We start from the raw sequence: 14,698 nt of genomic DNA on the forward strand, positions 1-14,698 counted from the left end.
AAAGTGAAACTAATATATTTTGGGTGCCCACTCTTTCACATCCAGCTCCGCCATTTTATCTCCTAACCACACTTTGAGGTCAGCATTATTATTCCTAATTCCTAATTTTCAAGTGAAAAAGCTCTAGATCAAAGCAGTCAGGAAGTAACTTGTTGATATCCCTTTTCACTCCAACTCCTGCATATGTTTGGGACAGTTTTATTGCCTAAGGCTCAAGTTCTTAAACTTGAGCATTCCTGAGAATCTTCCAGAGGGCTTGTTAGAACACAGACTGCTGGGCTCATCTCAGGAGTTTCTGACTCGGTGGGTCTGGGGTGGGGCCTGAGGATTTGCATCTCTAACAAGTTCCCAGGCAATGCATCTGCAGCTGCTGCGAGGCTGCCCTTTGAGAACCACTGGCCTACGGGGATGGTCCACCCAATAACCTAGCCCAGCAGGCTCCCAAACTGTGCTGCATTTCGGAATCCTTACAAACAAATAGTGATGCCTAGCTCCCAGGCCCACATATTCTGATTTAACAGGTATAGGGGCATCATTGTTAGGAAAAGCTCCCCAGGTAAACAATAAGTCCTTACTTAACATTATCCACAGGCTCTGTGACTTTAAGCAAAATGACATATAACGAAACCCATTTCACCACAGGCTAATTGAAATAAACAAGAGTTTAGTTACTACAGCATCTCATCAACGTTACAGCAAAACAACATTGAACAAAATGATGTTATTTGAGGACCTGCTGTAATTCTACCATGCAGCAAAGTTTAGGAACCACTAAACTTGCCTCGCTTCTCCTTGACTGTAATCCCCGTCGCTATCCTTCTGCTGCTCACCACTGGGAACACAGGTAGAACTAACTTGTCATGTACAAATGCGGCTCACAACACCTCTTTCAACCCTCTTTCTCATATTGTCTCAACACCTGCTCCTAGAACTCATCACATCTCTTCCTTGCCTTTTCCCTTTTCATCCAGTCCTTCATATCTTTCCCTAATCAAACTAGACTCTATGGTACAGTAATTATTGCAAGCATCTCTTGCCCACAGCGGATACACCCAGCCCCTTGTTCTTCCTTTGATCATATCTACCTGTTAAAGTTAGAGGACTATCTCAATCAAACGGCAGACATGGAAGTCCAGGGAGTTTTCTTAAAGTTGATGACACTTCAGCTGAATTTTTGATGGACAGTAAAAAGTGGAAGAGGGCATTTCAAGCAGAGGTATAGCATATGTAGTGGCACAAAGGAGGGAAACAGTAGGGTTTACCTGGGGAACTATGTGTTGTTGTGTATGCCTGACACAGGTACCTAGCCCTCAGTGTCAGGAAATAAAACTGCACAGGCAGCCTCTCGCCAGATTGGGATGGGTCTTGGGCATCAAGCCAGGGAGTTTATACCATCTTTACAAGTATAAAGAGTAGTTGATAGGTTTTCTTATAATGACTTTTAAATTATAACATTAATACATACTTCCAGAAAATATGAAACACCTAGAAAAATATAAAGTACAAAATAACAATCATCTTTAACCTAATTACCCAGAACTCACCACTGTTAAGATTTTATAGCAATCTGTTCTTTTCTCCTATGCATATTCTTACATAGTTGAGAGCATGTTGTATAAATAAGTTTATATCCTTCCTTCACACTTAACATTATGATGTATACATATTTATGTTTTTGAAATTCTGTAAATATTTTAATGGCAGCATAAAATTCTATCATACAGACACCATATAATTTAACCATTTTCATACAGATGAAAAGGGGAGAGGAGGAGATTTCACTACAGGCATACCTCTGTACCTCTGAAATATTGTGGGTTAGGTGCCAGACAACCGCATAAAGCATGTATTACAATAAAGCAAGTCATAACATTTTTGCTGGTGGAGGGTCTTGCCTTCAATATGTAACAAGGGCAATGAAGCAAAGCACAATACAACAAGGTATGCCTGTATTATAAATGATGCCACAATGTTCATATTTGTATGAGCTTAGAGTCTATGATCAATATCAAGAAAGAAATGAACAAATCAGCAGTACAAAAGTTTCTTTCCAAAAAGTTTCTGCCAGCTTCTATTCTCTTCATAGGTGTGAACGAATGTACTTTTCACCTTCTCTTCCCAGCACTTGGTGTTATGATTGGTGTCACTGAAGGATTTTTGGTATGGGATGACATGACCAGATGTGTATTTATAAAATTGTGTAGTGAAGGCTGAATCAAGTGGGCCAAATCAGAAATGCTGTTGGTGTCCTCCTGGCTGTTCCTCCTCTGTGTCCACATTCTCCTTTTTCCATTTCTACCTTCCCCTGTTTTCTTTCTCAGAGAGTGTATATTAAATGTTCACTGCACACAAAGCACTATAGAGGCTTTGTTACTGAGACCAGTGCTGAAAAGCCTCACTCTGTGGTGGCAACAAGCTCGTGCCCCGCCCAGAGACCCTCTTTTTATAGTTGTGTCAAGAAAGAATCTCTAGACAGTAATTCTCTGTAGGTAGAAATATTTTTTATATTTTCCAATGAAATTGCCAAGTGGGTTTATTGCTAAATGAATTTCTTTCTGTATCCTGTGACTTATCCAACACTACACATGATCATTCTGTCCCTGGAATGTCCCTCTTCCTTCTTCTTCTTAGCCCAGCAAATTACCTTGACCTTCTTTAAATGTCAGTGACACCTTCCTTCCATATCTTGCCCAGTCAGAATCAGTTATTCAGGCTTCCTTGTTTATATAATTTACTTACTTGCATTTCCTACACCTAACACTTTTTCTTCTTGTTGGCCAAGAATCCTTCAAGAGTGGACTATTTGTATCCTCAATTCTTTTTTTTTTTTTTTTTTTTTTGTATCCTCAATTCTTAACAGAGTGTGTGGCACTTGGGTGCTACTCAGTCACTTTTGAATAAATAAATGAGTGAAAAAATTAATTCCTGTTTTACTAAGGTGCACGGAAACTCCATCTTAAACATTAATGAGTTGAAGAGTATAAAGACAATATGGAGATGATATGAATTGCCAAAACCACACTCTGTATCACTGGTACCTACGGTAAAACAGACACGTAGTATGCCAGATGTCCTGATCCTGGACTCTAAGTTCTGAACATTAACTGTTCTTTGTGCCTGGATATTGACTTGCATTCTGTTCTGTTTCATTTTAACTCCAAAATTTAATTTATGTATAAGTACCTCTGTGCTAGAAAAAGTAAAGGGAATTAAGTGATGCCAGAATTTCCCAAAGTGTGTTCCAAAGAAAACTACCATGGACTGTTTATAGGTTTCACACTGAAGAAGAATCTCATAGTCCAATAAGTTTGGGAAACAAAGTTAAATGGATTTTTTTTTTTTTTTTTTTACCTCAGAACTCCCTGGTATATTCTAGAAAGTTGAAAGAAAGATCAGTTAGACGATGGTAAAAAATAGAAGTGCAGTCAAGTCTTCCTTTGGTAGTAGACGGGAGTCACTCTAGCCCCTATGAATACAAATTCAAAGGCAAAAGAGCAAAAAGTGCACCCAGATCCTAGCCCCTTCCCCGGCCTTTATCTCCTCAGCCCCACATTTGTGCAAGCCCCCACCTCCCACACACCCACCATGCTGATGAGATCAGCCTTCATTACTCCTCTTCTAGAGCCAGGAAGCAAGGTAATGTGTGGGAAGTGATAACAACTTGAGAGTCAAAGCCATTCAACGGGAAAATTTGTTAAAAGACCAAGACATTGTAAAAGCTGAAACACTTGAGTCCATTAAGTCCTCTGCTTCTTAGAACATCTTGTTACCAGGGAATGTTTCAAGGAGGAAAAACATTGAGCTATCACAGCTCTGTCAGATACCAAAACTGGCACAAAGAGCATTTCATAAGACATCTGTCTCTATGCCACTGGAGAAACTTCTAAAAAGTTCTGCTCCTCTTTTCTCTTCCCTTGTCCTGCCCCAGTATAGCTCCCCCACCCTTAGACACACTCTATGTATTTCTCTCCTGCCTTTTCACTCTCCTTCTCCTCCTTCTCCTCCTCCCCTTGCCTCTAGTCTTTTCCCTCATACCATGTTTCCCCCAAAATAAGACCTAGCCGGACAATCAGCTCTAATGCGTCTTTTGGAACAAAAATTAATATAAGACCTGGTATATTATATTATGCCTGGTAAGACCAGGTCTTATATTAATTTTTGCTCCAAAAGACTCATTAGAGCTGATTGTCCAGTTAGGTCTTATTTGTGGGGAAACACAGTATCTCTCCTCTTTCTCTTCTTCCCTCCCTCCCTCCTTCATTCATAACCCATGTTGATTTCACAGACACTGTTAAAATGACACAATAAGCTAAGATTACCCAATGGTTATTCAATGCTCTATGGTAAGAAGGGAACTAATTAAGTGACGAGAGGTTTAGACATGTGTTGTTTATTGGATCCAAACTCCTTAAAGAAAGCCTGGAGCGTTCTCCTAAACAAATATTGCCCTTTCATGGCTTCTTGTTCCAAGTCCAAATGAGATGGAGACTTTAAGGAGACAGTATCTTTTCACAGATGTGGTTAAAGAAAAAAAGGAGGAGAATGGGAGTGTGGATGGATAGAGAGAGAGAAAGCTATATACTCGTTATAGAAAAACTAATTCAGTTTTTGTATCTGTTGCCAGTTGATATTCATCCTTGATCATCGGTAGGTTAGACTGTAACAATGTTGACACATTTTTGGTCAGCCCCACGGTTTGTTTAACTGTTTGCATTAGAAATACATCCATCAAAGAGCTTGTTTTTTAAACAATAGTTAGACATCTAAACAAAAACGTAAAGACAAACCCAATTATCTCCTTGCCAATCTTAACAAACACTATTACAATATACCAGGAGGTACCTTAGAAGACAGAAGCCATCTGTTAAATAAGCAAAAGCATTAACATAGGCACAATTTTCTAGTTTGTGAGTATTAATAGTATGTTAGTGATTAGCTACAATCTTTGAGAAAAGTACCTTTGCCTTAGTAGGCAAAGCAAGGGAAGTTTTTAATGAATATGCCTTTTTATTTTGCTTCTGTTTTAAATAAGTAAGAGTTGTGTTATAAAAGTGAGTCTTGGGCCCAACATCAAACCTTAATCCTGCCATTGCTTTCACAAGAAATTGAGCAGATACAATCTAAGCCTCAGGAACTTTGAAATAAAGGACCTCTTCCAGGTGCTAACTCAGAAGTCACTGTGGGAGGGCATTGATCCTATGTGACTCTGAGCCTGAGACTCACATTTTCTGTTCCTCTTTTTCTACTGTGGACCAAGAATAATCTGGTGTAGGTGAAATATCCTTTTCCTTGGCTCAGATTAGGCATCTGGTGTCCTGAAAGAGGTCACTGATTTCCCCAAGGATGTCCAAGGAGGTTGGCTCACCACTGGCTTACCACAGGCCAAAATTGAGATTAATTAACCATCAGTCATCGTCAGTAGGGCCAAGTTGTTATTCAGACATTCAGAGAAAATAAATTTGATCCAGCTACGGATAATGACCTTCATCAACATTCCTTCCTATATTAATCCCAATACAATGTATCTTCATCTTGAAAATAATTTCAGACATAGCTGGTTCATCATTTATGTTACTCTGCATTTGAAGAAGCTTCTTGATATGCCAACCTATTCATTAGATGCATATTAATGCTCTGAATCAAAACCTTTTTTCACTGGAACTGGGTTTCTGTTCACGAAAAGGTACGTTTAGTGATCTTTGAAGAAACTCCCTATTCAGAATGAGTATGAAAATACTGTTTGGTGGGAGAGGAAGGGATATTGATAGATCTGGGTGGGCCATGTAGAGATTAGACCTTCTGGCCAAAAGCAGCCTGAGGAACAGACAGATGTGTATGCACTGCTTTTGATTGTCTCACTCTGCAGACCTCAGTGACCAGCTTCTTGAAGTGGTGGGGCTAGAGGGAGCCATGGAAATGGGGCAGATCTACACTGGCTTGAAGAGCGCAGGCAGAAGGCTGGCCCAGTGCTCATCTGTCACCATCAGGTATGCTTCCTCATTACCCAGCAGCCTCCAAGTCTCCCAAACTCCCTTAATATTTTTACAGACAACAAACTAGGAAGCCATCTTTGGATTTCAGTGCAGGGAGAGTGGGGAACTGAAACTTGATAACGTTTATAAAGGATGTCTTTGGAGACCATTTCACAAACTAGATATAATGCAACCATCCAGGACATCAACTCCAGGGACCACCACAACCAACTGGCTCTTTTCTTGGAATGAATTGGTGAAATGCTCTAAACAGGAGTGTTGAGATTATGAGGTCTAGAGAATCAGAAGTCCACCTCCTTGCCTTTTTCATCTTGACAAATTAAAATGTTAGATGTGTACCGGAGGGCACACACTGACAAAAACCGAGTTTTCTGCTCTGCTTGTTCTTGGATGGTGGCCTTAGAAATACTATTTCCTATATACCTTTGTAGAACTAAATCATCAACATCAGCAAATCTGTCATAGCAGACCAAGAGGATGATGACTCTTCAGGGTATGGACCACACCAAACAGATCAGCGACTGCAGGTTCATGGCAAAGAAAGAGTCTAAAGGAGGGGACCCACTGATTTGGGTTGCTTCTGTTTAATCAATGCAACTAATCAGATTCTTCTCCACCTGATTATTTCAGAAGTCTTTATTCCTTTCCTCTTCCCATTCAATTTCTACAGATGAAATCTATTATTGTGCTTTGGGGATCTCCTAGAGGAGAACACAGCATACAGTTTTACCAAGTAATTTGACCACAGAAGCCTTGTCCCCCAGAACCTCTTGGGCAAGTGTGTTCTCAGAGCACATTTAGGGAAATTGCTCTTGACACTCCCCTACATCCCTCAGAAAGGTCGCCAGAGCTTGTTTCCTGATGTGTCTTAGCTGAAGGTCTATCCCACTAACCCCGTTGCTTCGTTCCTTCTCAGTGTCTTCTCTATGTTTTCTATTATTCCCCCAAAACCTTGCTCCTCTTTCTCTCTGGGCTGTTGTACTGGGGCCCCTGTTTCCCAGATTAATGTCTGTACTTCCTTTCCTGTCCATTCTGCATGACTAATACTGAGTAGGTCCAGTCAGCATATCTATGCCATAACTTATGTAGACCACAGAGAACATAATAACATCTCAATCCCAGAAGAATCAAAAAGCCACATAAAAGAGGGAAGACTTTTCTTCATATTCAGTAGACCTGTTCCCAGATAGAAACAGAGGGGATGAGCCAGGAGCCCCATCCTCCTGGGCATTTTCCAGATACTCTCCTCAGCCCCCAAAACAGAAATCCACTCTCTCCTCTTATTGTTTGTTTTATTATTAGGTTTATTTTTTTTATTACTAAATACCCTCAGAATCAGTCAGAGAATCGTCTACATTAAAACACAGCTTGCCTCCCTCATTTTATAATTTCAAAAACAGGACAGATACCAGGTGAGGGCTTCCTGGCCAGTGGGTGGTCCCAGATCAGAGGCCTCTGAAAGGACCTGCCTTTTCTCCCAAAGGTGAAGTAGTACATATTCACAACTCCTCTACAGAAAGAAGTCAGAAGACCTTGTCTCTCTTCTTTTAACAATCCATATGCCAAACAAACCTTGTCCCAAGCCAGAAAGCAACACTTTCTCCTCTCCTCTCCTCCTACCAATGGGGACGATATTCCCAATGACCACATTTCCCAGCTAAGCCAGGTCCACAATCTGTGCAACCACAGGGTGTAGTGTTGTCCAAGAGATAAAAAGAAGGGTGGTTAGAATCGGGGACAAAGCAAGACACATCACACCTGAGCTGTACCTTGTACAGGTTGGAGACGTTACCTCATTGATATGATGTATCCTCTCACTCAACATACCGAGTTTCCCCGAAAATAAGACCGGGTCTTATATTAATTTTGGTTCCAAAAGACACATTATGTTCAGGGGATGTCATCCTGAAAAATCATGCTAGGACTTATTTTCCAGCTAGGTCTTATTTTCAGGGAAACGTGGTAGAAACCAGGCCTTTTCCCATTTCATAACCTTTCTCCTTTCATTGTGGAGTTTTTGGGCACCATCTACATGCTCTCCACCTGATTGTTTGACTGAGGGTCTGCTCAACAGTGGTTCTGCCGTACTTATTGGCCGCTGTTTTCCAGACTTCTGAGGACTTCTCTGCTCACCCAGGGGAGTGTTTCTCAAAGTAGGGTCTGAGGACCAAAGCAACAGAATCACCCATAGTGCTTACTAAAATGCAGATCCCTGTACCTGGCCCCAGCTTCAATTCTTGAGCGGGTTCAAACATCTATTTTTAACAAGCCCCCAGGAGAGTCTTAGATGGGCAAATGTGGTCTTCCCACTTGTTTCCCTGGTGGGGACAACCCTGATTCTGACTCCAAGAAGCTCACTGCGTTTTCTTGGTTCTCGGTGTTCCAGAACGAACAAGCTGCTGCCAATGCAGGTAGATGGAGAGCCCTGGATGCAGCCGCCTTGCACGGTGAGTTTCGCCAGTCTTTGAGCTAAGGGTGAGACGCTTCCTTTTGGGCCCCTTCTGGGCACTGACTGAATATGAAATTGATGAATCTCAGAGTTTCAGAGGCTTTGAGAGATCATCTGTTGTAGCCTCTTTTCCACGTCATTCATCCATCCATTCACTTACTTGCCAAAATTTTATTGAATACCTGCTATCTGTCAGGCGTTGTGAGGCATCAGGTCCAAAATTAAATGAGACATAGACCCATCTTCAAGGAGCTCACATTTCCTCAGAGACTTCTGCAGTGTCCTTGAGAGCCTCAGCTTGAATCTTTCCAGTGGCAGGGAATTTACCACCCAAAAAGGAAGACTGTTCTCCTGATAAACAAGTCTAATTGTTAGAAAGTGCTTCTTTATGTGGAAGCCAGATCTGCACCCTTACCCTAGAACTTCCATTCAGTCACTGGGACCACTGGAGCCCCTGGGGGAGGATTCCCACAGTGTCCAGACATACTACACCTTGGGTGCACCACAGCCCTGAGGACCTACCTGAAAATGCCACTGACAGGGTAACCACATGAGTTACCGATTTTGTTTATGGTATTCACGCAGCACCTGACACTGTGCCTGGTTTTCTAATAGTTGCACAAAAATATTTGTTGAACAGTGAAGAAATAACTGAACAAACGAAAATAAAGGGGTCATCCTCATTTCCTGACTCACCTATACCTATGTTAGCTCTCCACTTAGCACGACTATGGGAGCCATGCGTCCTTCCTTCTTTGTTCCTTCCCTGTTAGAAACCTAGCTAGAAACTCTGTAGTGAGAAGAAACCACTGTCCTGGTAGTCAGGGCCTAGAGTGTTCACCAGGATATTCCATTAGTAATATTCTCTATGTTATTGTGAGTGTACAAATCTCAAAAAAAACAAAAGTTAATGTTTCTATGCGTTCTCATTCTAATGGAGTATTCAGATGATAATTCTTCAAAAACCTACTACTTTGAGCCCTTCAGAACATCAAGTTGTCTTCTACTAGAGAAATGGTTTTCATGAGATTTCTACTGAGCCTGAATTATAGGTATATTCCTATAACTCTTCGTTCTATGTAACTTCTACAAAGTATAAACTGGTCTCTAGAAACAGAGACTCTAGAGATGGCATCTTCAATAAAAATTATCAAAAGCAGAAATTTTTTCCATAAAATCTTACCACAATCTTCTGTTTCTATGAAGACTAAGAAAAAGAAAACATAATATAGTAAAAACTAAAAATAGCTTGCCACCTTGTTAGAATTAGGAGAGATAGAGGAAACTTCTACTACTTATAATTTTGATGGCGCTGAATTGAGAAAAATCAATACAAGCTCTTCCTGTCTCCTAAAAAGCAAAACCTGGAAGAAATCAAGCTCTCCCACCTGGTTCAGTGATAACTGAAAATAGGATTGCCATTTCCCTAAATCCAAGCACTGGTTTTTGAAATAACCAAACCCCACCCTCTCTCCATGCCACCCTTCAGAGATTACAGCTCACTATACTATGAAAACATTTGTGACCCAATGATTTTATGGTCCAGGGAAATCCATATGTCAGGGTATACTAGTTTGCTCAGGCTGCCATAACTAAATACCATAGATTGGGTGGCTTAAACAGAAATTTATTTTCTCACAGCTCTGGAAGCTAGAAGTTCAAGATCAAGGTTCTGACAGGGTTACTTTCTGGTGAGGTGTTTCTTCCTTACTTCCATATAGCCACCTTCTTGCTGTGTCCTCTCGTGGCCTTTTCTCTGTTCACGTGCTCTCCTGGTGTCTCCTCTTCTTATAAGGACACCAGTTGTATTCGATTAGAGTCTCACCTTTATGACCTCATTTAACCTTAATTACCTCTTTAAAGGCTTTATCTCCAAATACAGTCACATTGGGAGTTAGGGCTTCAACATACAAATTCTGGGGGCACATAATTCAGTCCATACCAGAAAGTCATTCTTAAACTTGCAAGAATTAAAACAAAAGTATAATATTTTCCTGAAGATACCTACCAGCTAAGAAGTGGTTCAGAATTAATTAATGATAGGACATCACAGCACAAAAAAACTTTTGGTAAAAATTGAAACCAGTGAAATTAAAGCGAAGTTTAAAAAAAAAAAACTGTTAAATACAATTATACAAATAAATATAAATGGCAAAAAATCATTCTTTGAAAGAGAAGATACGTAATTGTAAACAATCTGGATCCCAAACCTAAGGTTCTAGTAACCAAGGCTGAAAGCATTTAGGAGACATTGTTGAAGAAATAGTAAAAATATGCCAAATTTTTCCTGGTCTCTCTTCATTTTGATTACTTAAAAGTGTAAATCAGAAGACAATTTTAATAACTAAATAATCACTTTGTGAAACTAAAAACAGGACACACACATTTCAAATCTGAAAGAATTTAAAATTTATGAACCCTATCAATGTAGCAAAAACAGAAAGCAAATAACAAGCAATCAATCATTTAAAAATTTTTTGGTCAATAATGACAAAAGACATAAATACGGTAAAGCCCCCAACTAAAGAACAATACTCTCCCATTGGGTTAAAATTTAAATCCTATGGTATATTTCTTAAACCGTAAGAAATACATCTAAAACAAAGTCGTATACATCTATTTATCTTATCCTTTATCAAGCATAGGGAAATTAAAAGCAAGAAATGATATCGTTAATTACATTGTTGGACAAACTAATCTTCCAACATGCCAAAAGCATAAAGCGGAATAAAGAAGGTCACTTTAGCGGTGGCTGGTTAGCTCAGTTAGAACGCAGTGCTGATAACATCGCGGTTGCCAGTTGGATCCCTGCATGGGCCAATGTGAGCTGCGCCATTCTTAAAAAAAAAAAAGTCACTTTACACTCAATTATAAGATGTAATGGTCATAAAATTTTAGGTATCTAATAACAATCAAAATATTTAATGTGAAAAACAGTATCGGGGGTGCGGGTGGGAGATGAGGGTATGGGGGATCAAATATATGGTGATGGAAGGAGAACTGATTCTGGGTGGTGAACACATAATGGATGTAATACAGAATTGTACACCTGAAATCTATGTAATTTTATGAACAATTGTCACCCCAATAAATTAAAAAAAAAAAAAATTACCAAGAGCCAAAAAAAAAAAAAACCAATATCAATATATATTTTGAGGGGAAAATAGATATATAAGAAGTTAACAGAAAGACAGGTATTGAGAGGCTTTAAAATATTTCTTTCTGTCTTTGAGGTTATGTAGCAAAAAATAAAAAAATAATATAAAACTTGGATGAAGTAACTCAACCTACAAACAAGTTAAATATCTCATTTTTTTAAGGATCCATAGAGTATTTAATAAAATAGATCATAAGCCAGTTTATAAAGAAATCTGTATAAAATCCAGAAGCAGAAATTATAAAAGTTATTTTATTTGACCACAAAGCAATGAAACTAGAAATTAATAATAGATTAAATGAATAAACAAACAAAATCCAATTGCTCAGAGATTTTTAAGTTTTCTAAATAACAGTAGATTTAAGAGGCGATCAAAACCACCATTATTGACTATTTAAAAAAATAATAAAAATTAGAAGCCTCTCATTTAAAATTTATAGACTATAACCTAAACGGTATTTGGAAGTATACTCAAAATCTCATGTAGATCCATCATTTAAAAAGGAAAAGAAAAGTAATCAATAATCCCAAAATTACAAAAACAAGAACACAAACTTAGGCGAAGCAGAAGGAAGAAAATAATAAAGATAAAAGCAGATATTAAATAGATAAATAACAGGAAAATCGAAAACTAGTTCTTTAAACATGTCACATGTTTGAAAACCTAATTTTAAAAAGTGAAAACAATAATCAGAAATATTAAAATATAAAAATATCTAATGTAATAAAAATATAAATATAAATGTGGTAATCATTTTATTTAACTATAAGACATTACATAATATGAGGTATATAAAAATAGATGAAGAAGACTTAACATCTCATGTTTCTAGATAGGGATCCCAAACAAAATCCTAATGCAGTTGTTTTTTAACTTAATAAAACAATGTAAGACCTAAGGCATTTTATGAGAGAACTATGAAAAAGGGCTTCCCACAAGGTATTAAAATAGTTATAAAGCCACTATTGTTGGCACAGTATTGTATAGCTAAATCAACAGTACAGAGGAAAGCCCTAAGAAACCCTAATACACATAAAAACTAATGAAGGAAAAAAAGAAAGACCATAAATTAATTTAAAAGGAATGGACTTTTTAACATTTGCTATCCAAGAACTTGCCTGTTTGGGAAAATGTCATTATATACCAACTTTTCACCTCAAACTATACTTCAAAAACAGAAACAGAAAAAAAACTCCAATTCCATTAAAAATTAAATGTCAACTAGCTAGGGGCAAAATAGGTGACTATAATTATACTGTGAGCAAAGACTTTCTACGGAAACAGTGACATATTTGACTATCAAATTTAAGAGTCTACAAATCAAGAACCAATATAGAGGAGAAGGCGTGTTAAAGCATGAGCTCACCCTTCTTCATGCCTTGATGAAAAAATAAAGTTTCTGCTGTGCTTTAAAAAAACAAACAAATAAAAAAAGAATCAATATAGATATGTAAAAGACTAAGAACAAGATGTTTTCAATAGCTATCTCAAAGAACAGGTTAATACCCGTAAGAACAGGTTAATACCCATAATTTCTCCAGCAGGAGAAAATACGAACAATGCAATTGTGAACAGACACAGTTGTGAACAGACAATTCACAGAAGAAATGCCATGGGCTAATAAATCTAAGAAATAATATTTAATATAACAAGAAAAAAGTGTGGTGAAGAATTTCAAATTAAAATACCGACAAAGCCCTGCCATGTTTCACTTATCAAATTAGCACAATTTGTTTTTGTTTTAAAGATCATATTCATTGCTGTCAAGCGTGCGAAGAGGCCAGCACTCTCAAATCGTGAGGGCAGAATATAAACTGGTACAGCTCTTCTGGGAAGCATTTGGAGCCATGTATCAAGAAGGTCCTTACAAATATTAACATCCATTGACCCAGTTGATTTAGTTTGACCCTTAAAATTGTTCATGTACTTCTAAGTATTTATTCTAAGTAAAAGACAGAAATACAGGAACTGATTATAAGAATGTCAATTTCTGTATTACTCATAATAGCAAAAAAAAAAATTGGAAATTACCTAAAATGCTCAACATTTAGGGAAAGACTTAGATACGCTATGTGAGAGTCATCAAATGCAATAATTTTTAGCCATTGAAAATTATAGTCAATGAATTTTTAATGACATCAGAAATGCTCACAGAATAAAATTAAATGAAAACAGCAGATTAAGAAGCTGATTTCAATTTTATTAAAAAATATAGAAACAAACTGGGGAAAAAAAATGCCAAAAAGTTAACAGCCATTAATGCTAGGTGATTTTTTAAATTTTTCCACATTTTTTAAATTCTCAAAAATGAGCATCTATTTGTTTATACAAAAAGAAATATGTACATAAAATATATACTATTTTAAAACTTGCCTCGGGCTTGTAACACTGTAAGATGACCTCTGAGACTTTACTATCACAGTTAGGCAGCATCATTTGAGCCAGTAAAATTAAGAATCTTCTCCCAGAGTTAGGTAATAGTAGGTTCTCAAACTTGAAAAGAATTTTATTTATCTAGTCCAGTGATTCCCAAACTTGAGTGTATTTATTTGAATCACCCGAAGGGCTTTTACAACACAGATTGCTGGTGTTTTTATTCAGGTCTGGATGCCTGAGAATTTGCATCTCTGACAAGTTCCTGGAAAAGCTGCTGCTGCTGCTCTAGAGACCATACTTTGAGAACATATAACCTAGATGAACTTCCCCATTTATCAAAAAATCCCAGACTTCTCCTCCACCTCTAGCAAAACCCGATTGTCCCTCTATACCTGAAAGCCTCTTATGGCATGAAACACTCTTATGAAACAGGGCATCCTAACATCTTGAAGATCCCCAAAATAGCTAAGACCTGAAAGACTGTGCAAACCTCCTCTCTCCTCCCAAAACTCACTTTAAGCCGGAATGTGTCCTTGGCTTTTAAAAATATCACAAAGACTAGTTGAGACCTTTCAGGTTTTTGCCTTTCTACTTCTCTGCAGCTGAAATTAGGGCAGACTTGGATACTTCCCAAATGATTGGCGAAGGGTATACTTACGGTTATTGACCATTTTGCAGGACATGATTTGAAATTATTTGCCCTGAGAGGGCAACGTCCATTT

The 14,698-nt window shown here is 38.1% G+C and overlaps 1 protein-coding gene across 3 annotated transcripts in view; it reads left to right on the plus strand.

The window, feature by feature from the left end:
• Positions 1-14,698, plus strand: part of DGKG (diacylglycerol kinase gamma) — a 195,608-nt gene that overhangs the window by 166,363 nt on the left and 14,547 nt on the right. For all 3 annotated transcript variants that reach the window (XM_081063127.1, XM_081063126.1, XM_081063128.1), the window contains 2 exons: positions 5,867-5,987; positions 8,380-8,440. In XM_081063127.1, the coding sequence (XP_080919253.1) occupies positions 5,867-5,987; positions 8,380-8,440 (182 nt within the window). The remainder of the gene's footprint in view (positions 1-5,866; positions 5,988-8,379; positions 8,441-14,698) is intronic.

Source organism: Rhinolophus hipposideros, assembly GCF_964194185.1.
Source record: "Rhinolophus hipposideros genome assembly, chromosome: 2".
Taxonomy (NCBI): Eukaryota; Metazoa; Chordata; class Mammalia; order Chiroptera; family Rhinolophidae; genus Rhinolophus; species Rhinolophus hipposideros.